Source organism: Platichthys flesus, chromosome 7, assembly GCF_949316205.1.
Source record: "Platichthys flesus chromosome 7, fPlaFle2.1, whole genome shotgun sequence".
In the NCBI taxonomy this organism is placed as follows: domain Eukaryota; kingdom Metazoa; phylum Chordata; class Actinopteri; order Pleuronectiformes; family Pleuronectidae; genus Platichthys; species Platichthys flesus.
The window spans coordinates 11306527-11320584 of NC_084951.1; the positions used below are offsets into that span (position 1 = coordinate 11306527).

Consider the following 14058-nt stretch of genomic DNA (forward strand, 5'->3'; position numbering starts at 1 on the left):
GTATGCTAGTTGTGTGTTTGATGGATAATTAAAATGCTAAGAACGCTGTGTTTTGTTGTTGTTTGCTCTGGGCATCACCCCTCCTCATTTTTAATCACACGCAACTGTGGAAAATGACTCTCAACTTCCTGCTTACACATAGTTGTCTTATGTTTCTCAGGGGCTGGTGCCGTCCAACAGCTCAAGCCTGGACGATGTATTCGGGCTGAGGGGGAACATGGTGGAGCTGCTTGGAAGATCAATACTCTACATCGAGCCTGTGGACCCCATCTACTGGTGTGGAGCACTGCGCAAGTGTGAGGGCAGGATTCTCCCCTGTCTCAGGGTATGGTGATATTTTACAGTATAGTCTGGTTCAAGGGAAAACTTGAAAACAAACTGGTTTTGCATTTCTATTATAGGACATGAAATACACTGAACCAGTTATAAATTGTGACATCATGGCCCATGCAAAATGATATCCATACGAACCATTTTTAACCTAACTATCACATTATTCATATTCCTTATCATTTTAACCGTGACATTACGTCATTAAGTCCTAGTTAATATTTTTACTAAAAAGTGTTTTGTGTTGTAGAATCATCTGATGGTTCTTGGGCTGCTGGTGTTCGAGGCGACTGTCCATCGCCACCAGCTCTACTTCCGTCTCCACAACGACCTGAAGAGCCCGCCCTTTAGCATCATCTTCCAGGGAATCACGAGGCAGCACCTGGACCACGGCGTCCTGCCCTGCATCAAGTACTTAATCAACTTCTGCTACTACAAATTTGGACTGGAGGTACACTTTGAGGCCTTGTCTGTATGTTTGTCAAGATCTGATCACGTGTTTCTGAGCTGTGTGATATGTCTGACATTGACTTCTTTCTCACACGTGCACATCTTCTTAGATCAGTTTGATCGTAGCGGTTAATGTGATCGGTCAAAGGATGGATTTCTACGCCCTGCTCCATTCTTGCGCCTTATTGGCAGTCCTGTCAAGGCGACGCAGGAAGGCTATCGGGGAGGTGTGGCCTAAATACTGCTGCTTTACGGCGGGGCTAATGGTGCTGCAGTATGTGCTCTGCGTCGGCATCCCCCCCGCCTTCTGTTCTGGTATGAAATATTTGATCTGCGTTTGATTTCTGTATAAACTATTATTTATATCCAGGTCCTATAAAAATACAGATTTTCTTTGAAAAACTGATGAGGAACTGCAAAGCAAGATTTATATATGTAATAGACAAAGTAGATATGTGTCCAAAATAAAAATATAGTCCAAAAACATCACAGATGTCCACATGTAGGAAAAATCCAGATGAACACCTTCAGATTCAACTATTTCACTGCATAAAATTGTCATTCCATGCTCGTCTTGTCTACTCTGTTGTATATTCTACTATTGTACTTGTCAGATTACCCCTGGAGAACTGCACTTCAACCTTTGACCTCCAATGTCATCAAGTGGTTTTACCTGCCTGACTTCGCCATGAGACCCGATCCTTTATTCATATTCTGTGAGTCAATCTTTCTTTCGCTCCTTTGTTCCTCCTCTTTTCTCTTACTCCTCTATTCCACTGTGCCTCCTCTGTCCTTCCTCATGTCAGATGGTTTGTGTCTCTCCTGCTCTCTGCAGACGACCACCTCCTGTTGCTGGGTTCGTCTCTGCAGTGGCATGTTTTTGAGGAGGAGAACCGTGCGGCTGTGCGACTGCTGGCCGGAGACAACGTTGAGATCAGCCGCAGTCTGGATCCTTGTTCCTTCAACCAGTTCATACCTGTCAATAACTTCCTTCACTGCAGGTCAGAAGTTTTAGCTTTTCAATTTTTTTGCGAGTTGAGTCTTTGTCCCATTTCAGTTGATCTAAAGGTTCATTTTAATTGGCTATCTACACTATAAAAAAATATATGTGACTTATGATTGGATTTATTTTCTAATCACGATCCACAAGACTCTCAAATCTAAATTTATGGACTCTGAATAAAAGCATGAACAAGCCTTGACTCCATAATCAAGCACTTAGTTAATCTCTTAAAACAGCTTCCTGGTCTGCAGGTTAAACTGCAGGTGGACAACCGGGACTCCATCACTCTGGTTTGCGGTTGTTTTAGCAGCATTAATGGGTTGAGTTAGATCATTCATTTATGTCCGTTGTAAGACTCATGAGAGCTGTTCTGGTAAACTGAAAATGCCGGATAAGCACTCATGGACATTTGGCATTTCCATGATAGATCAGGGCCTTTGCTTATGGATTTCATTTCAATTTCTGCTGCAGCCCATCATCAGATTTCTTGCTGTTGACACGATTTATTTCAATAAAACAAAACTCAACCCAAACCAAAGCCTTCCTACAAGGCCATATTCATGGACAATGCATTGATTTTTAAGATGTTGTGTTGTTTCATTAATCAAGCCCAAATTATTTGTTTTCAGCCCTCAGCCCTCAGTGCTACATCCCTCAGATTTGTAATTTTAATAACTTTTGATTTGAAATTGGGCTTTTAAATGTTTTTATCTTGTAATGAACTACAACAAAATCAATTCAATAAAAGCTAGAAAATTGATTGACAAAAATAAACATGATACAGCATTGCTTTCTATCCTATAATTACAATAAAAACAGTAAAGGAATCAAAAACATATTTATACATGACAAATCTGAAGCTATAGCGAGAGAATGGTGATCTTAGGTTAGCTTAGCATGTAGACTGGAGGCACATAGCTAGGCTGCCTTGGCAGACCATGTCAAGTTTGGTTTGCCAAACTCATTCTTGGTTTGTCCATATCACCCAGCCCTAAGTTGTTGCAATACTACAAGAAGGATAAGAAATTAGTTCATGTTGTGAAACGTCCGTCTCTGTCTGGTCTTCAGGTCTTACCTTGACATGGTGAAGGTGTTTGTGTTCAGCTATTTCTTCTGGATGGTGCTTTGCCTCATATTCATCACCGGAACCACTCGGATCAACATCTTCTGTCTTGGCTACTTGGTGGCCTGTTTCTACTTCATGTTGTTCGGCGGCAGCGTGCTGATGCAGCCTGTCAGATACATCCTGCGTCTGTGGGACTGGCTCATTGGCTACACCTGCTTTGTGATCGCGATGAAGAACCTACTGTCTGTGAGTTACCACTCAGTGATCAAGTTCAGCATTTGTCTGCATCATTTCAGAGATGTGTTGATTTATTTTTAGCTTTTTCTGCCATTTTAGCCTCAACTGATTACATCCTGTTTCTGCCTCTTTCCCTGTTCTCTGCTCAGCTCGGTTCTTGTGCGTACCTGGACAGCCTGCTGAAGAATGGCTGCTGGTTAATTCAGGCCTTCAGTATGTTCTGCACCATCAAAGGCTACGATTTGCGTAAGTGTCTGTAATGACAATCACTGACATCTTCCTTGTGTATGATCGGAGCATGTTTTTATTTATTTAATATTACATGAATAGTGCTGCTGTTACTTTCATGCAGTATACATCGCAAACTTGATTGAACTTCATTTTACACAGCGCTTATAAGACTTAACTAAAATAATGTGTCATTAATTAGACAGGAAACAAACACAGTTTTACTTTATATCACATTAGACAAAACTAGAAATAAAACACATTTATTGTTTTGTCATTTAATCTTACAGTGCACATATACAATATGTATATATTTCTTCTCTCCCATGTGGCAGCTAATCCTGATGATGAGTGTGAGCTGCCGGAGGGCGAGGCCGGCATCGTCTGGGATGCGATCTGTTTCACTGTCCTCCTCGCACAGAGGAGGGTCTTCCTCAGCTACTACTTCCTCTATGTGGTGTCGGACCTCAAGTCTTCTAAGATATTGGCCTCCAGGTCTGAGCTCTACAAATGCTCAAACACCTGCTTACAGATAGTGGGGGTACAAATATGCTGAGGGTATAAACATGAAAGTGAAAATTGCAGTTTTAAATTAATTTCCCAGAGATCCAATCAAGCTTATTTATATTAACTTCATAAAAGAAGGGACATGATCGACAAAGACAAGTTCAACTTTGCTTAGATCAAGAAATATCCTCTCACAGCTGTTTAAGAGAGTTTTTGCAATCTGCCATTTTACAGGTTTTTGAAACCAAACTCAGTTAGCCTACACATGTATTCATTATTCAGTTATTATCTGAAATTTTATTTGATCTCTTCTTCTCCTCGTCTCAAAGGGGAGCTGAGCTGTTTGAGGCCAAGGTGAAGAAGCTGGTGGCAGCCAGACTGGAGATGGAGAAGAAATCCGTGGAGACGCTGAAGAAACAGTAAGAACATATGCTGCAAATCTTTGAAACGTTGAATACAGAGGCACGATGAAAATTCAATGAAGGTTTTTTAATACCAAGTTCAATGGTGAATGTTCTAAGAAAAGTCTGAGTCTAAGAAAGATTAAACTAGAAAACCAAGGATTCCTGGTCCAACGGAGTTCAATTCTTGAGTGTATTAGAATACTAGTGTAACGCTGTTCAGACCTATCAACATCTGTCTGAGTGATCTGATCAGAGGTCAGTTATAGAGGGCGAATGCACTGAAATGCATCCTGAATGTGTCATGAGATCCTGCTACAGTTTAAACTCATTTTTATGTCTCTATTTGACCATATGTCACCGCCACAATATCAAAACTTACCACCACATAATGATTGATACCTTTCTTAAAATGGTAAAATCCTTCTTCATAGCTGCAGAGCATGTACTCATCAGACACAGTCTCCTCTCACACTCACTCTCTCTCTCTCTCTAATGCATTAACTTACATCTATTTCCCACAACTTGCCTAAACCTTAACCTAACCTTAACCCAAACTTAACAACAAAGTTTACTAAAAGTGAACCTCTGACCTGTCCAACCTCTTCCTGTAGGATGGAAAAGATCAAATCGAAACAGAAGCCCCCATCAGCGAACAAAGCAGGACCTCCTGCTGATCAGGAACAGGGGGCACTGGGTAACACAGGTGAACCTATTTTCTGTTCCTAGTGTTAATAACCCATCAAAGCATGAGCAGGCATTCACAACTGCACGAAAAGTCTCCATGGAAAATATGTTTGGTACGAAATCAGTTTCATTTGCATAAAGAAACTCAAACATAAAACTAAAAATTTCGTATCAGAGCACATATCAATGTTTTGCATATTTGATATAGATTCAGATATAGAGAACAGTTTGAAGATTGTTCTTATGCTGTGGGATCAGTCAAGCTTTAAAAAGGGATTTGTCAATGACTCATAGTTCATCAACCTCAAACACCATAAGAAGGAAAACCAAAAGAAATGTAATTTTGAACAGATGATAAACTGTGTTTCTCAGGTGATGATGAGACGGCAAAGAAAGATGCAGGAAAATGGTGGAAACCTTGGGTCTCTCAGCCTGGAGGTGAGCAACAGCAAGCACACATGTTTTAAAATCACAGACAGCATATTATGTGGAAGGATGAAGCCCGGCCACCGCAGCAGCTTAAGATCAGGGGCCTGTTCAAAGGCTGAACACAGTGAATCGTGATGTTATGACACTGCTCTTTTTAACGCAGTGGAAAACAACTGTGGCTACCACCTGTTTGAGAGCGACACGGAGGAGGAGGAGGACGAGGAAGTTGCAGAGAAGAAAGAGGAGGAAGAAGCACCAAAGAAGAAATCCGCTTTCCAGGTAAGAGCCAGAAAACACCTGTGACACAAACTACACATCAATAAAAGGGATTAATTCCATGTTTTCCATACACTGAATGATAATAATGGCCTTTATGACTCAGCACTGGTGACAGCCAGCGGCCGGAGGATTTTGGTGTGCAGCAAATGTTCACTTTAACTGATACATTTTGATAGTCAATGGTCAAGGCCACTGTGACCTCACTAAACACCTTTCTTACCTTGTGAATGCAACATCTCAGGAACACCACCAAGGATACATCTGGCAAAACATTCACTCAAAGATTAACTGATTAGAATTTTGGAGATCAAAGGTCAAAGTCACTGTGACCTCACAAAAACTACTTTTTGTTGTGTAATGTTCACTGAGATTCATGGATCAATTGATTGGATGCTGGTGGTCAAAGGTCAAGGGTCACACTGGTTGTAGTCTTTTTACAGCTGATGTTTCTATAAGGTGACAGAACCAGCCCAGACGTGTGTAACTATGTCTGTGATATTCCAGCTGGCCTATGACGCCTGGGTGACCAGCTCTAAGACGGCGCTGAAGGACCTGAAGAAGGATAAGAAGAAAAGAAAGAAAGAAGAGAAGAAGAGAGCAAAGAGAGAGCTGCAGAGACAGCAGGGTGAGAGAGCGCCCTGTGGTGCGTACTGTGTGCAACAGAGTTTAATCCCAATCCAAATCTGCAGACATTACATTTTATCTGTTTAGTGGATTAAAGAGTAGAAGAGAAAAGTAGAAGAAGATACAGTATATTGTTTACAAAGTTGTATCTTGCCCAAAGTGCCTAAATTTAAAGCAAGATTTATAAAAAACTTTGATTCAATCTTTCCATTAGATTAATATATATTACATTAGATTACATTACATTTAATTTAGCTGACACTTTTATCCAAAGCAACTTACAGTAAGTGCATTCAACCCCTAAAGGTGAATATTATGGCACCAGGGGATTTATTGGGTCAATTCGGAAGTTGTGTATAATATCGTGAATTGTTTGTCCTGGAACTTGAGGTCAAAAAGTCACGGAATGTGTTTAATCCTCTGGAGACCATGAATTTGACACTGATCTGGCCGATCGTTGTAGAGACTTTCTGCTGTTGTCGGACACCAGGTCGTCGCCAGCTGCAAAAAAGTTATTCAACATTAAAACCTCTTTGCAGGCATTGATAGAGCAGACTCCAGTGAACTGGAGGAAAGTACAGTGGAGGAGGAGGTGGAAGAGGAGGAAAAAGGTAAACACACATGGACGACCTCATTGCACAAAACCACTGGAATCCAACACCAGTGTTCGAGTGGTGTCAGAATTTTGGATCCACATGTGCTGTATGAATTTGTCCTCTCCCGACAGAAAACATCCTGCAGCGTGTTATCAGCACCCTGAAGTTCAGCTGGGTGTTTGTCCAGTCGCTTCTCGACGACCTGACGGAGAGCCTCAACTCGTTCTGTAAAGACACCCTGGACATTTCCGAAGTGCTGCGCTTTGAGCGAGCGTTACTCAACCAGCAGCAAAAGAAGGTGGGATGAAAGGATTTAAGACTGACATTTGTAAATGTAATCTTCAGACTTTCAGTTTCATATTTAACATGTTGAGTATGGACACGAAAAATAGATTACCGTTAAACATTTAATTTGATTGGTTTTATTGTATTTTAGTAAAAATAATTCATGCCAGCAAATATTTAGCAGTTGGAAAACGTTGCAGATCCTTTTACCCTCTGTGTGATGTATTCTAAACAGTTCATATTGTACAGTAGATACCTCCCACACACACTGTGTTATGTGTGAGCTACAGCCTCAGTTTCTCTCTTTCTGACAGTGTCAGCGTTGTGTTCCTCACTCCTCAGGGCAAAGAGGTGAGCCAGGAGAGTGTGAAGCAGTTTTATGAGAACTGGCTGTCCCGTCAGAACACACAGTCGTCTCAGGACTTCCTGGACGACTCCTCGCCTCCTCCGTCCCCGCCAGTCATTGTCTCTTCACACCATACATATGCCAAGCTGAGGAACCAAGCGTCTAAAGTGTCCTGGGGCAGCAGCGTCTCCAGGTAGGACGCTGAGCTAGTCACATGATGACCTTCTTCTCATGTTGTCTATCTTCTACCAGCGTTGGGTGTATTTCATCCTCTTTGTCCAACTGCAAATAAGTATAGCAGGTCAGCTTAGTTGGCTTACTAAGGCAAACTTTTATATACCATACTGTTCATAGTCTACTTGTCTTTTAGACCACCTATACCCATCTGCATTTGCTCTCTCTCCTCCACCTTCAGCTGTATGACGGATGAGACGATGCTGGGCTCCCGGCAGCCGACCCAGGAGGAGCTGGATGAGCTGCCCCCTGCCGACCAACTCAGACGGAGGCTCCTGAAGACGACCAACATCGACCTAAACTCCTTTGAGATTGACGCACTCTCACCAAGGTGAAGGAGAACTCTTCAGTGTTCACACACAGATTTGCTAAAGGTTTTTGTGGACAATAAATTCACAACTCTACGGCTACTTTAATAGGTGGAAATGCGAAATCCAATGCAATCCAATTGGACAGTTAAGCTATAAGTTCTTCCTTTATAAAATAAATAATGTTCAGTGAGGTGTTGAGTATGTGTAACTGTATGTTGACAATTGAAGTGGCAGTTTGCAGTGGTTTTGAGTTATACTGTTCTATATTTACAGATGTTAAAGGTTATTTTCATTAGCAAGTAGTTTGTTGATTATTTTCTTTATTAATCGATTAGTTCGGTCCATAAAATGTCAGAAAATGGTGGAAAAAAAAGATGATCTATGTTTCCTAACACCCAAGACGGCTAGATATTCACTAAATAGTCATTAGAGGAGCAAAGAAAACAGAAAATATTCACATTTAAGTGTTTAACTGATTCATTTATCTATCACAATGACATATCTGTGGTAATATATTGCAATAAATTGTAATAGGTTTACCTATTAAAGTGGCTAGTATCTATTTTCCCCACAAAATGAGAACAATTAACATAAGATCCTTTAAATGTGTAAAGAAGACATTGCAGAGTTGCATTTATTTATATCACCGGATGTGGGAAAGAGCATCTAACTGAAACAGATCAGAATGCTATAAGGGTCCGCTCCAGTGGATCTACTCTAGAGGCCCAGTCCATCATGTAAGTGTGGGCAGAATGTTCTGTGTGGGATTCGATCAACATCAATTAGTGCAAATTAAATGGAAGCCATCATATTGTCTTTGTCTCAGATGTTTTTTTTCCTGCCATTCCAGACTCCAGAACTTTTCCAGTTTGATAAGCTTTTAATGTCTTTTTATAGCTATTTCTTGAATGTTTTTGCGCAACACAACATTTGCTCTCTACATGTGTTGTGTAAATTTCCTTTATTTGTGAAGACGAAGTATCTGTTTCCATCTTATCCTCAAAAGCTTTGAAGATGGCGACCTTCAAAAGGAAGATCCCAAACAGGAAGAGGAGGAGGAGGAGGACACAGAAGTTGAGAAGAAACCTGAGGGAGAACAGGAAGAGACAGAGGAGAAAGAGAAGGTCGAACTGCGTGAAGAGGATTGTTGGATCGAGAGAGAGATCGAGCTGGACATGGATCAGCCGCAGCAGGAAGAAGATGAGTGCGGTGAATATCCAGAATGCAACTTGGTGGGTTTCAGGGAGAGTGATGGAGAGAAAAGTCTGGACCTCACAGAGTCACCCAGGCCTCTAAGTCAGGAGACGAGGAACCTCACTGCCAGTGAGCTGCTGCTCAACAAGTCAGTTGATTCTAGAAATGTGTTGCTTTTAAACACAATTAGAGCATCTTTAAAAAACGTTTTTCAAGAGAGCAGTTTCTAATCTTCATCTCTTTCACTGTCTTTCCCACTCTGTCTATTCCTCACTTCCCTCCATCTTCCTGCAGCATGTTTGAAAATGATGAGATCTCTGACTCCGACAAGTATTTTGTGACGTTGCCGAGGCCACTGAAGCTTCTGTTCGCCCTCTACAACACCATGGTGTCCAAATCAGAGATGCTTTGCTATTTCGTCATCATCCTCAACCACATCGTGTCGGCCTCCTTCCTCTCACTCATCCTGCCCATTCTCATCTTCCTCTGGGCCATGCTGTCTGTGCCTCGGCCGTCCAAGCGCTTCTGGATGACAGCTATAATCTACACAGAGGTAGGCTGTTTATCACCAGAGCTACAGTCATAAAAAAATGACTGTAGAAACAAAGTGTTTCTCATCGACTTGGTGGTATAGTAAAAATGTCTGGACCAAAGATGGAAATTAAAGAAGGGAGGTTTATTTCAGGTTGTCTTCTTTTTTTTTTTAACAATGCTTTTAATGCTCTGCTTGCACAGTAACATAAAGATGGCCTTCATCAATTTTGCATGTGTTCGACCTTTATCTGGCAGCAGAAATAGTTGCTGTGGTCATATTTTTCATGATGCTGCACCAGATAAATATATAATACAGTAATTCAATACTATCACAAGCTTGACAACTCAACACAGAGAGACCCAGGTCGAACCGGGATTCGAACCAGGAACCTTCTTTCTGTGAGGAGAAAGTGTTACCCACTGCAGAGCACCTTTTACTGAACAAATAAATGGAAATCCACTAAGATGCATGTTGAAAATACGGCCACTGATTTCTAAGATCTGTTTTTCTCTCATTCGATCTCCAATGATTTAAACTGGTGTTTCATATAGATTGACAGTAACATTTCAACAGAATTCATCTGTCTGAATTTACATTTTCGGTGCATTATTTCTACAACTAGAGAGACATATTCAAATAAAGAACTCTGATATTATTATCTAATGTGTGTCATTATATCTGTCGAGGAAGCAATAATGTTCCTGTTTTTGTTTGGTCATAACTATTCATTGTTTCATTTGATGCTCAATCCAGGACTTTCTCCTCTGTTTCTCAGCTGACAGTTGTGGTGAAGTACTTCTTCCAGTTTGGTTTCTTCCCCTGGACCACGTCGGCCTACAGAGGCATCAATGCAGACCTGCCCTTTGCCCTGCCCAACATCATCGGGGTGGAGAAGAAAGATGGCTACGTCCTCATGGATCTCATCCAGCTGCTCGCTCTGTTCTTCCACCGCTCTATTCTCAAGGTTGTCTTGAAACATGACAGTTCAGATACGTCTGCTCGTTCGAATATACCAACGTGCCGCGGTATCTCTTGTACAGGAATTACAGCACAGTTTTCCGTGCAGCTATGTTAAATTCACTTTTGTATCCGTGTCTGCACAGTGCCATGGGCTTTGGGACAACAAGGAGGTGGAGATGCCCGATTTCTTTAAGAAGCTGAAGAAGAAAGTGGACAAGACGAAGATGACAGCGGGAGATAAGATGGGCAGCAAAGGGAAAGCTTCACGTCGGCTCAAGTTCCTGCCGCTCCAGGCCTCCACCACCTCCATTTTCTGTAGACGAAAGAAAGGCGACTCTGGAGGCTCTCAGGATGGTGAATATTGAGATAAAAATACATTTTCATGAGAGTTCTACTTCTCCTCTCTTTTCTGTTCTCTTTCCTTCTTAATTTTTAGTTTTAAAAAGTTACCCAGGCGAAAATGTTTGTTTGTTATTTAGAAGGATTGTACAAAATCTAGTGTATTAATTCAATCATTGAAATGTGGTTTCATAAGGGGACTGTTGGGACTTGGTGGAGGTATGAGCTCTACTGCCTGTCCTGCTAGTCGCTTGATGAAATTAATCTCCAGACGTGACTCACATGACTCCCTTTGATTATTTTCACTGGAGAGGGGAAGCCCAAGAAGCAGCACAGCAATAAGAAGAGACGCCAGCAAAACAAGGCGCCACTGACCAGGAAGCAGAGGATCCGACAGCAGATCAGGGAGAGGATGCTACAGGCCAAAGCTGCCATCATAGAAGTGTACGATGTTTTCTTGTCTTTAGTTTTTGCTTCACATATGACACATTATTGCATTTGCATATAATCTTTTTTTCCCGCTAACAATATAAAATGTTTTATTTGCGTCTGATGTCTAAGAGAAAAGATTGTACCTTTTCCAGCTTCTGTGTGTTTCTGATTTCTGTACTTTTGTCTCTTTTTCTCTAGTGCCCTTCACATCTACTTACCCATAAGGCAGTTTTTCTATGACATCATCCACCCAGACTACAGTCCTGTGTGTGACGTCTACGCCCTCATGTTTCTCATCGACGTGGTCAATTTCATCGTCACTATATATGGATATTCGGCTTTTGGGGTTAGAGTCTTTTGGGTGTCTCGTCAAACTCAGAATACACATCTATACATAATGTTACTTAACAAGTTAATTCACACTTAAATGTATGTTGTGTTCAATATAAGAAAATCTGTGTCATATTTGTGCAGAAATACTCCGGAGCGGCCGACATCTCAGAGTCCCTGTCGGAGGACCAGGTTCCAGAGGCTTTCCTGGTCATGCTGCTCATGCAGTTTGGCACCATGATAGTGGACCGTGCTCTCTACCTGAAAAAGTCCCTGTTGGGAAAGTGTGTTTTCCAGGTGGTGCTGGTGTTTGGCATACATTTCTGGATGTTCTTCATCCTCCCCGGGGTCACTGAGAGGTCAGAGTTCATCACCTTCATTTGTTTCTGGTCATTCAGTCCACACACACAAAAGCAAAAGGGGTGATGCATACCCTGGAGGTGCATTGTATACAACCTTGCAGTGTTTTCCTTCATGAGCTAGCCTATGGTGGCCCACTATAGTTTCATAGTGATTTGCTCCCGGTCCTGATATGTAAGAGGATACCTTGTGTCCCATACTGTAAAAAGGGGTAAAGGGTAAAAAAGAAAAGAAAGAGAATACTTTAAAATATAATATTATTAACTATGATGGCCCTCAGAGTAGAACTACAGTCTGGTTGGTTTCAAAATAAACTCTTAAGATCAGAAATAGCTTAATTTCTGTAAGAAAAACATCCGTTTATTTTCCTCATTGATATCTTCTTCTATTGTGTCATTTATATCTCTGCAGGCGGTTCAACACGAATTCTATCGCTCAGCTCTGGTACTTTGTAAAGTGCATCTACTTCGGCCTGTCTGCCTACCAGATCAAGTGTGGCTACCCGAACCGCATCCTGGGAAACTTCCTCACCAAGAACTACAACTACCTGAACCTTTTCCTCTTCCAGGGGTAGGAAATAGTTACAATGACTAATATCAATCAGGATAGATTTCAAATGACAAATTAACTAAAGTTATAGCCATGCACAATGAATGAATGAATGAGACCCCTTCAATCTGGCTGACCACTGGTGATGTTTGATGTAATAGTACATCAATGAAATGACAGCTAACAGTGAGTGAGAGGGGAACAGATTTGACAGCAGCGACATGATTGGCTGATTGAGCTCATGGCTAGATTAGATTGGAACACCCAACATACAGCCGATTAGAAGAGGCGGGGAGAGTGAGAGAGAACGTTTTACAAAAGGAACTGAATCTGAGTCTCCTCTCCTCTCTCAGGTTCCGTTTGGTCCCCTTCCTGACAGAGCTGAGAGCAGTGATGGATTGGGTTTGGACCGACACCACCCTCTCTCTGTCCAGCTGGATTTGTGTTGAAGACATCTACGCAAACATATTCATCCTCAAGTGCTGGAGAGAGTCTGAGAAAGTAAGTGGGACATTGGTGTCCTGCTGCATCATCGCCACGCAGCACACACTCAAGCTAGAGACAACAGTAAAGTGGCCGTACAAAAGACAAGAGCATTTATATCTTCAGCTTCGTAAATATGGCAGGTTGTTTCTTCCAGAAATACCCCCACACTCCAGGGCAGAAGAAGAAGAAGGTGGTGAAATACGGGATGGGAGGATTCATCATCTTCGCTCTCATCAGCATCATCTGGTTCCCACTCCTCTTCATGTCTCTGGTCCAGTCAGCAGCCGGGGTGACCAATCAGCCGGTGGACGTCTCCATCCAGCTCGGCATTGCAGGATACGAGGTCAGGATGGATATGAGCGTGTTGAAGTTATATTTCAATCTGGAGAGACTTTGATTTAGAGGCGGGAAAAACGTTTTTTATTGCCACGCACTACATAGAAAGTGATGGTATATGAAAAGTCTGTTGGTGTTTAGATCCTGTTGTACCCTGTTTGTTCTCACTCTCTCTCCTCACAGATCCACGTGGAGGAGGATTTAAAGGATTTAAGAGTCTCTCTCTCTGTCTCTCTCTGCCAACTGAGTGCCAGCAGTGTGAATTGTTTTTTGGTTTCCTTTTGAGTTTGGGGTCCGGTAGTCCGCTTTTTGTTTTTTATTTTATTTAGATATTTTTTCTTAGGTAGACCGGAGGGGAAGAATCTTGATCCAACAGCCCATTGTTTGGTTGGACCAGATCTTCCCATTTTTTCTTTTCTTCTTGGTCTTCACACTTAATTTATTTAACATTTGTTTATTCTTTGGTTTTGTTCATAAATTCTTTGTTTAACCGTGAATCTTTATATGTTTGTTGAGTCAAATTA

General features: G+C 41.7%; 1 protein-coding gene across 1 annotated transcript in view; it reads left to right on the plus strand.

Moving 5' to 3' along the window:
* The window catches only part of si:dkey-11f4.7 (piezo-type mechanosensitive ion channel component 2), a 31053-nt gene that overhangs the window by 13253 nt on the left and 3742 nt on the right, over positions 1 to 14058 (plus strand). Inside the window, exons 24-50 of the mRNA XM_062392747.1 lie at positions 161 to 325; positions 581 to 781; positions 891 to 1095; positions 1395 to 1496; positions 1616 to 1781; positions 2852 to 3095; positions 3236 to 3332; positions 3650 to 3809; positions 4151 to 4240; positions 4837 to 4919; positions 5282 to 5347; positions 5502 to 5617; positions 6122 to 6242; positions 6781 to 6852; positions 6969 to 7135; positions 7465 to 7661; positions 7884 to 8033; positions 9020 to 9355; positions 9502 to 9760; positions 10518 to 10706; positions 10846 to 11056; positions 11353 to 11485; positions 11672 to 11819; positions 11948 to 12162; positions 12575 to 12733; positions 13066 to 13213; positions 13353 to 13541. Coding sequence (XP_062248731.1) covers positions 161 to 325; positions 581 to 781; positions 891 to 1095; positions 1395 to 1496; positions 1616 to 1781; positions 2852 to 3095; positions 3236 to 3332; positions 3650 to 3809; positions 4151 to 4240; positions 4837 to 4919; positions 5282 to 5347; positions 5502 to 5617; positions 6122 to 6242; positions 6781 to 6852; positions 6969 to 7135; positions 7465 to 7661; positions 7884 to 8033; positions 9020 to 9355; positions 9502 to 9760; positions 10518 to 10706; positions 10846 to 11056; positions 11353 to 11485; positions 11672 to 11819; positions 11948 to 12162; positions 12575 to 12733; positions 13066 to 13213; positions 13353 to 13541 — 4389 coding nt within the window. The remainder of the gene's footprint in view (positions 1 to 160; positions 326 to 580; positions 782 to 890; positions 1096 to 1394; positions 1497 to 1615; positions 1782 to 2851; positions 3096 to 3235; positions 3333 to 3649; positions 3810 to 4150; positions 4241 to 4836; positions 4920 to 5281; positions 5348 to 5501; positions 5618 to 6121; positions 6243 to 6780; positions 6853 to 6968; positions 7136 to 7464; positions 7662 to 7883; positions 8034 to 9019; positions 9356 to 9501; positions 9761 to 10517; positions 10707 to 10845; positions 11057 to 11352; positions 11486 to 11671; positions 11820 to 11947; positions 12163 to 12574; positions 12734 to 13065; positions 13214 to 13352; positions 13542 to 14058) is intronic.